Source organism: Miscanthus floridulus, chromosome 4 (assembly GCF_019320115.1).
Source record: "Miscanthus floridulus cultivar M001 chromosome 4, ASM1932011v1, whole genome shotgun sequence".
NCBI lineage: Eukaryota > Viridiplantae > Streptophyta > Magnoliopsida > Poales > Poaceae > Miscanthus > Miscanthus floridulus.
This window is the reverse complement of record NC_089583.1, coordinates 8680620-8688836: the sequence shown is the minus strand read 5'-3', so window position 1 is coordinate 8688836 and position 8217 is coordinate 8680620. Positions and strand designations below refer to the sequence as shown.

The 8217-nt window shown below is 48.7% G+C and overlaps 2 protein-coding genes across 3 annotated transcripts; both read right to left on the bottom strand.

Annotated features, from left to right (window-relative positions):
• Nucleotides 1–94: 94 nt before the first annotated feature.
• On the bottom strand, nucleotides 95–2495 carry LOC136550898 (uncharacterized). 2 transcript variants are annotated; one of them, XM_066542482.1, is made up of 7 exons: nucleotides 2311–2495; nucleotides 1971–2220; nucleotides 1700–1852; nucleotides 1513–1618; nucleotides 1322–1436; nucleotides 593–645; nucleotides 95–470 (listed from the first exon to the last, which is right to left on the bottom strand). In XM_066542482.1, the coding sequence occupies exons 1-6, from the start codon at nucleotides 2353–2355 to the stop codon at nucleotides 619–621; spliced, it is 696 nt and encodes a 231-aa protein (XP_066398579.1). In that variant the 5' UTR covers nucleotides 2356–2495; the 3' UTR covers nucleotides 95–470; nucleotides 593–618. The 2 variants fall into 2 exon arrangements, with proteins under 2 accessions (XP_066398579.1, XP_066398578.1); XM_066542481.1 differs by having other exon boundaries at nucleotides 97–470; nucleotides 589–645.
• Nucleotides 2496–4709: 2214 nt separating this feature from the next.
• LOC136549389 (probable inositol transporter 2) lies at nucleotides 4710–7352 on the bottom strand. The gene is made up of 4 exons (XM_066540633.1): nucleotides 7084–7352; nucleotides 6607–6677; nucleotides 6074–6517; nucleotides 4710–5988 (listed from the first exon to the last, which is right to left on the bottom strand). The coding sequence occupies exons 1-4, from the start codon at nucleotides 7214–7216 to the stop codon at nucleotides 4849–4851; spliced, it is 1788 nt and encodes a 595-aa protein (XP_066396730.1). The 5' UTR covers nucleotides 7217–7352; the 3' UTR covers nucleotides 4710–4848.
• Between the last annotated feature and the right edge of the window lie 865 nt (nucleotides 7353–8217).

The window sequence follows — 8217 nt, the reverse complement described above, 5'->3', positions numbered from 1 at the left end:
TCGACGCGTAGACGACTAGCCGAAAAGGCACGCGTGCTGCGTTAGTGTTCTCACGTATATGGATTAGCACAGAGAAACGTTTGAGAGTGACCCTCATAGGCTCACAGAGCTACAGGCTTATGGTTACATTGTGGTTAGGTCACTGAAAGCTCTGGTAGACAGAGATTGGACGACGCATCCAATGACTGACAATAGAGTTTCTGCAATGACGATGGAAACATATGCTGACTGTTTTGTGATATTAGGTCACTGCAAATGTTAGTATCAAGCATGCTGTGATGATCAACAGCATGTCCTCCACATAATTTAGTTAATTAAGGATAGTAACACCAAAGTTGCCACGGCTTGTGAAGCACACATCTCCTGTACAAAATTGCATGCAGAGTACAAGCCTGGATCCATGCAAGATGATAGCTTCCCAGCCTGAGAGAGTCAGCTTGTCCTAACACAAAGGCAGACAACCTACAAGGCTGAGGGATAAGAGAAACATGTTACTAGTAGTACCTTTATTATTTTCCTACAAGAAAATGACATCCGGAGTGATATTTTGATCTAGAAAAAAGCAAATATTTGATGCAGCGGAAATACCTACTGATTGTCAGATCCATCCACTTCAGTCTACTTCTGCAAGATTGCACCCACAACCTACTCAACAATAAGAACAAAAAAAAAAGAGGTTTCTTTTTAGCAGACACCACACAATGTTATTTCACATTTCACAATATAAGAAGAAAAAAGGATACTTCTTTCACAAGCATGGTCTCATTAGAATCTGATTTCAGTGTTTACCAATGCATTCAGGAAGTCAAGCTCCCATACTGATGATTGCTTCTATACTGCTTGTTATCAGAAGTGAAATAAATTTTTGATCCGCAATTGGTTGCAGTTTTATAAATACAAGTGCACTACTAGGCAGTAGAAGCAGAAAAAAAAAAACCCCTCCATAGTCCTTAACATACATATGGCTAAGGCAAATTAATGCAAACAAACTTCCCCAGTGATGGAAAAGCAAGAAATCCAGAAGGCATGGCAATCTTAATCATGAGTAATGACACTATATAAAATCCTTTATGTTGGTTCAAAAATAAACATACAGTAAATACAGTTAATGGTAATATCAACTGGGATCACACCTAAGCATGATGGTTTGTATGGCTGTTACTTATCCAGACACATTATCGCCATTGCTGTTACTGTGAAAAAGTCAGTTCTTTTCATTTGCTTTCTAAAAAGCAGAGGTAAAACTCCTTTTTTTTAAAAGTCAGTTCTTCTAATAGATTCAAAGGTGTAATGCTATCGCCACATTATGATGCTTACAAACCTGTGAAATATGATCTTTAATCTTCCCACTGATGGATTCATCCAATGCCCTCTCGGCAAGCTCATACATCATGAAATGGCCTTCTGGTCCAGCAACTTTCTCCTTCAGCAGATACCTGCCTTAAGGGAACCAATAAAGCAACCAAATTTTTTGCAGTGAACTATAGATTCCACAGCATACACCAAACCAACCTTTGCTGCACTAGGTGTTCGAGCACCTGCTTATTGTTACCAAGAACAGGATGAGTCTCGTCATTCTCATTCAAACCCACCCGCTTCAACTGATGCCAGAGGTCCTCTGAAATGTGATCGAAACAACTTAGGAACATCAGAGCATGGTGTTTTCCTAACCAAACATAATTTGATCTCCTTTCCTTACCTTCAGGCATTTTGCCACCAGCAAGATGAATAGTGCTAATGACAGCGAAAGCAAAGCCAGACAGCTGGGAAGCGCCCTTGTCCTCGACGTACTTGCTGTACACCTCAGGGTCTAAGTTGCTGATCAGAACATAGCTCTTGGCCTCCACGTTAACTAAAGGACATTTCTCAGAAATTTCATCAGTCATTGCCAGCCCGTAACCACAGTGATGACAGATACAGAGGAAAGGAACAAAAGATAAAACAGGAAGAAAGAAAAAAGGAGGCCTTACGCTGCGGCTGTGATGGGCGGCCAGAGCGCGTGGCCGGCGCGCGGGTCCTCTGCAGCTCCCTCATCTCGTAGCCGAAGGTGGTGGCGAGCCTGTCCTTGGCCTCATTGATGACGAGCGTGGGCAGCGCACGCTGGCGGTAGTTCTTGGTGACGATCCCGGTGAGCTCCTCCCGCTTGATGGGGCAGTCGGAGTTCTGGTGCGTCTTGAAGAGCATGTAGCGCATCACCTCCGCCACCAGCTTGTCCTTCTCCTGCAGGACCGGTGGGTCAGACAAACCGTCGAACACCTCGCGGGCGGGCGTTCCGCAGCGCGGAGGGTAGGCGCGCAATGACGTGCGTACCTCCTTGGAGATGTCGATCTGGGCGAGCTCGTCGCTGGTCGCCATCCGGAGGGCGCGGCGAGGCGAGATCTTCGCAGGGCGTGCTCACTGATCCGATGGGAGACGAGAGGGGAACCCCGGGCTCCGTCGCTGTGGGGAATTTGCGCGCGCGCCTGGGCGGCGCCACCGAAATAGAGGAAGCTAGCTGGGCATGGCTGTCTGTTGGGCCATGTAAGGCCCAGTTTAGAGGCCATTTGGGCTTTGAGAAAGCTGCCTTGTGCTTCTTTTCACTTTTCTTTTCTTCAATTCAAATTCAATAACCATCTCATCTCAAGACGTTTGTCAAAAAAAATCTCATCTCAAGACTGGCAAAATTGAAAATACAAGTTACTAAGTCCAATAATCGAATCTAGTGAACATGTTACATCACAAGAAATTAATACACTTTTAATATACTTTATCAAACCCAATATGATTTGAAAATATAGAGTGCTTAGGTTTTGTTTGGTACAACTTCTCTAGCAGTTTCATAAGTTGTTTGTAATTTTTTCTTTACCAATCTGATAATTTTCAAAAAATTCCACAAGTAGAGTCCCTGAAAATAGGAAAAGAGGAAAAACTAAAGAAACAAGAGAAGGAAATTATGGTTATTTCATTCTTTTTAGCTACCATAGGGAGTTGTTGCCAAACATGTTATCAAAACAGTTTTGCTTCGCTAGTGGAGTTGAAGTAAAAAAATACTACTCCGCCAGTAAAGCAGAGCTATGACAAACAGGTTCTTATAACCAAGAGTTAGAAGTGGGACCGCGTAAGAAGAAGTGTGAGCCGCTAGATGCAAATCCAACAATTAAGAAATTCTGGTGTTGATCGTGGGTATATTTTTTAGAGCTAGCTTTTGTAGGTGTTTCTCCTTTTCATTAAGTAGAAAGCATAGTTTGAGTTACAATATACAAGAAACAGGCTCTAGAAACACAAAAATGAGAAAAGGAATTCGACGCTACTACCTAATACTAATACCTACTGGAGTTCAAAGCTTCAAATGATGTCGTCGTTGAAATAGAGGAAACTAACTGGGCTTGGTTGTATGTTGGGCCATATAAGGGCCAGTTTAGACGCCATTTGGGCTTGGAGAGTGCTTCTTTTTACTTTTCTTTTCTTCACTTCAATAACCGTCACATCTGAAGATTGGCAACAATGAAAATATGAGTTACTAAGTCGAACAATTGAATCTAGTGGTCAGGTTATGTGGGGGTATGGCCCCCAAGACATGGGCCGCATCATCGGAGGTGGCCCGGCCCACAAGATCAAGGCGTGCACGGCGCTGCTCGGCGTGCACCGCAAGACATTGTATAGTACCAAATATGATACTTTACTTGTAACCATGCCCCTCCAGAGTATATAAGGAGAGGCAGGGGTCCTCTACTCATCATCATGTATTCAATACAATACACCAAAGACACAGGACGTAGGGTATTACGTCGATCAGACAGCCCGAACCTGTCTAAATCGCTGTCTCTGCGCCTTGTGTCACCATCTGGTTCCTGATTATGCGCATCCCCACCGACAAATCTACCATCGCGGGATACCCCTCGGTGGACTGCCGAGCATATTCTGTCGACAGGTTAACAGTAAACTAATACACTTTTAATATACTTTGTTAGTAAAGCCTATATGATTTGAAAGTATAGAGTACTTAGGGCCCGTTTTGTATAGCTTTTCTAGCAGTTTTGAAGTTTTCTTATCAATTCGATAATTTCCAAACAGCGAGTCCCTAAAAATCCGGTCTCACAGAGGTTGTCGTCAGATGGAGCTGGAAATACCAACTTCTCCTAGCTCCCTCTCACTCTAGTGGTCATAAGCATCCTAGGTGGTCGGATTTGCCCCTAGGCCGAGCGGGGAGGGCACGATTGAAGCCGCAGGGCGTCGGGTCACAGGAGCAAGGCACATAGAGGGATGGCCGCCAGGTCTCCAGGGGCTAGGCAGACGCATCGGGGTAAGAAGAGAGAAGATGAAGAAGAAATAGGTAAGGAGGAAAAAAAAAAGAAAAAAAAGAAAGACATTATGATCATTTCGTTCTTTCTAGCTACCGCGGGGATTTGATTTTTTGCCAAATGCTTTACCGAAATAGTTTTTCTTCACCCGTGGGAAAACTTTTTAGAGCAATCTTGGCAGGCACTCTGCGTTTTTGTTAAGTAGAAAGCAGAGTTTGAGTTACAATATACAAGAAACAGCCTCCAGAAACACAAAAAAAAAATGAGAAAGGAATTCGACGCTACTAGCTAGTATACTGGAGTTTAGAGCTTCAAATAATGTCGTTGTTGAAACAGCTCTGCCCGTCTTGCATAGAAGTTGTCACGTACGAGTAGTAGGTTTCAGCTAGATTGCGACTGCATCGCACGGTGCAGCACAAGAGATTGACATAGTAGAAGGCAGGAGAAGAAATTGTACACTGTCCATGACCAGAAAATGGATGAACCAAGCGCAGAATTTCACGAAGTTGTCGTGTCAGACGGCGTCTACTCCCAAAATGTACTGCCTAGTGCTCTCGAGCAAACAGCCTCAGACGCCAGCGTTCTTGCCACTCTCCTTGCCGTTGCCATCTGTGTCGGCGTCGGCGTCGGCGTCGGCGTGGCGTCGTGGGGCCCAGAACCTGAGCCTGAGCTCGCGGCGCTCGAGCATCTTCTCCACCGCCTCGATTGGGAGCCCCTTGGTCTCCGGCACGCAGACGAGCACGAAGGCGAGCGCGGCCACGGACAGGCCCCCGAAGATGAGGAACGTCCACGACGTCCCGATGGCCTCCGTGAGCGACAGGAACGACTGCGCCACGGCCAGGTTGGACACCCAGTTGGCGGTGGCCGCCGCGCCGCCGCACACGCCGCGGTACCGCAGCGGGTAGATCTCCGAGTTGACGATCCACGGCACGGTGCCCATGCCGGGGGAGAAGAAGATGATGTAGAGCGCCAGCCCCAGCAGCGCCAGCCAGCCGTACCGGCTCGGGCACCCGCGGGTGTACCACAGCCGGCCCTCGCCGTGGCACGCGTCGCGCACCGTGTTGTTGGACACCAGGCACGCGCCCGGGAGCAGCTCGCCGGCGCCCGACGCGCAGAAGCCGCACTCGCTCGAACCCGCCGCCTTGAGGCACCGGGTGCAGTCCCAGAATCCCCCACCGCCGGCCGACGACGAGCGGTAGGACGGGCACGTCAGCGAGCCGTCGAAGTGGGCGGTCTCGGCGGCGCTGACGGCCGGCGAGTGGGACGTGGTCTCGTGGAACACGGCGGTGAGCACGCCGAGGGAGAGGATGACGCCCACGAGGCTGATGACCAGCAGCTTCTTCCGCCCCGTGCGGTCGATGAAGTAGATGCTGACGATGGAGCCGAGCGCGTTGAGGCCGGAGGTGACGAGCGACAGCGCCAGCGCCGTCTGGTTGGACGCGAACCCGGCCAGCTGCACGATCGTGGGGCTGTAGTACATCACCGTGTTGATGCCCACCAGCTGCTGGAACACCTGCAGCCCCACGCCGGCGACCAGCGCCCGGCGCACCGTCGCCGTCCGCACTAGCGCCGCCAGGCTCACCTTCTCCGACGACCCCCGCTCCGTCACCTCCGCCGCCACCGACTCCTTCAGCTCCTCGATCTCCCGCTCCACCTCCTCCGCCGAGTAGATCCGCCGCAGGATCGTCTCTGCTTCGTCCGCCCTCCCCTGTTTCATTTCAATTCAATTCGGAGCAAAAATTGCATCTTTCTTGCTGCAGATGGAGAGAAGAGAAGACAAATGGGAGCTATACCTTTCTGTAGAGCCACCGGGGGGATTCAGGGAGGGCGAGCATGAGGCCGAACTGGACGACGGCGGGGAGCGCGGCAACGCCGAGCATCCACCGCCACGTCCCCGGCGCCTTGGTGAAGGCGAGGTTGATGAGGTAGGCCAGGAACTGGCCGCCAGTGATGAGGAGGGCGTTGGTGCTGACGAGCGCGCCGCGGATCCTGGCGGGCGACGCCTCGGAGATGTAGAGCGGGGAGGTCATGGAGGCCATGCCGACGCCGAGGCCGACGAAGACGCGGCCCACCACCAGCTGCGCGGGCCCCGTGGCCGACGCCATCACCACCGCGCCCGCGAAGAAGAGGAAGTCGGCCACCAGGATCGACGTCCGCCGCCCGAACCGGTCCGTCGTCCACCCGCCGATCGCCGCGCCGATGATCGCGCCGGCCACCGCCATGCTCACGATCATTTCCTGCGCCAGCGATCCTCAGTCCGCATTGTTTCTCGTCGCCAATTGGTCGAATCGCGCCAGGATTAATTTTTTTTTCTTGATTATCTTACCTGCAGCCATGTGTTCCTGTCTACTGAACCGAAGTCGTCACGGATGTAAAGCAGAGCTCCCGAAACGACACCTGCACTCACCCACGCACACAGACACAGAAGCACAGCTCACGTCACTGGTCACTTGCTCACTCACACACGATCTTGTCGAACACTTTTCCTGCAGATACTACTGAAAAATAAAACAGTTCGGCCACCAATAGCGCACTATACGCGGGCTGTTCGTTTTGGTTAGCCGTGCCTTTTAATATTATTTTTCTTTCACACCAAATAAGCCAATAATAATTTCAAACGAACATGATGCTAGTTGGACACGGTCATCATCCGAACTCCTAAAAAGGTCTCGAACTCGATTTTACATACACATGAACAAAAAGGGTCATCTTTCCTTCAGCTGAATTTGGCAGGTGAAGAAATGAAAGTGCAGTGACAAAGGCAGGCAGGCAGGCAGGAAGAAGGACGGGCGCACGCACGCACCGGTGTCGTAGCCGAAGAGGAGGCCGCCGATGCCGGCGGAGAAGGCGAGGCGGAGGACGTAGGGGTTCCTCCACGAGAGGGAGAAGCACTCCTTGAAGGCGGAGCCGTCGAACTCGTGCGCGCCGCCCTCCATGGCCAAGGCTGACGGCTCCTTCCTCACTTCCCCTCCCTCCGGCGGTCCACGTCCACCCACCTTATCCTTCTTCTTGGACTGCTCAATCAGCTCCCAATCACAAATAAGGTTTCGAGTTTGGACTGGTATGCGTGTGTGCGTATATATGTATGTATGTATATATTTACAAGAGAGACTGATAAAGCCGAGAAGATTCCGGGGCCGAATTGACCCCAAGGGCGTGCTGTCCACTTGCAGCTTTGACTACATGATGGGGACGCTCTGATGATGATTAGACGGAAAATAACAGCCACCGATTGGTACTACTGCTGCGTGGTGTTCGGTTGTTTACACGCTTCTAAAATTTATGTCATATCGAATATTTATATATTAATAAAGAGTATTAAATATAGATTAATTATAAAACCAATTACATAGATGGAGGCTAATTTGTGAGATGATTTTTTAAGCCTAATTAATCTGTCATTAGCACATGTTTATTGTAGCACCACGTTGTTAAATCATGAACTAATTAGACTTAAAAGATTCGTTTCGCAAATTAGTCACAAATTATGTAATTAGTTTCGTAATTAGTCTATATTTAATACTCCATATATGTATCTAAACATTCGATGTAACAGTAATTTTAGGAGCACACGTAGAAACCGAACATGACCTATAGCCTACTGTATATACTAGGATAAGGCATCTCATCTTATTTGCTGCGGCCCCGGCTGATCTGCAGACCAAATGGGACTGCACCTGTTTTTTGTGCAAGCAACTCCGGCAAAAGTGTCAGTTTACTTTATATACTAGCAACAAAACATCCATCTTGAGAATATATATATAGGGAGAGTATCTAGCTATAGAATAAGTTATTCTGTAGCTACCTCTATTTATGATAATTTTTATACTTAATTTGTGATAAAGTAAATGCATATATGCGATAATTATGTTACTATAACACATGGGGATATTTACCGTAACATTACAGTAAACCACTTAGTAAGGAATTACTATAA

Excerpts from the sequence above, each read along its gene's own strand:
- LOC136550898 (XM_066542482.1), bottom strand. The coding sequence starts at position 2,355 with ATGGCGACCAGCGACGAGCTCGCCCAGATCGACATCTCCAAGGAG. Across the intron at positions 2,221-2,310 it reads AGATCGACATCTCCAAGGAG|GAGAAGGACAAGCTGGTGGC; the intron begins GTACGCACGTCA and ends CCGGTCCTGCAG. Across the intron at positions 1,853-1,970 it reads CCGCCCATCACAGCCGCAGC|TTAACGTGGAGGCCAAGAGC; the intron begins GTAAGGCCTCCT and ends AATGTCCTTTAG.
- LOC136549389 (XM_066540633.1), bottom strand. The coding sequence starts at position 7,216 with ATGGAGGGCGGCGCGCACGAGTTCGACGGCTCCGCCTTCAAGGAGTGC. Across the intron at positions 6,678-7,083 it reads CCTCTTCGGCTACGACACCG|GTGTCGTTTCGGGAGCTCTG; the intron begins GTGCGTGCGTGC and ends GGGTGAGTGCAG. Across the intron at positions 6,518-6,606 it reads ACAGGAACACATGGCTGCAG|GAAATGATCGTGAGCATGGC; the intron begins GTAAGATAATCA and ends TCGCTGGCGCAG.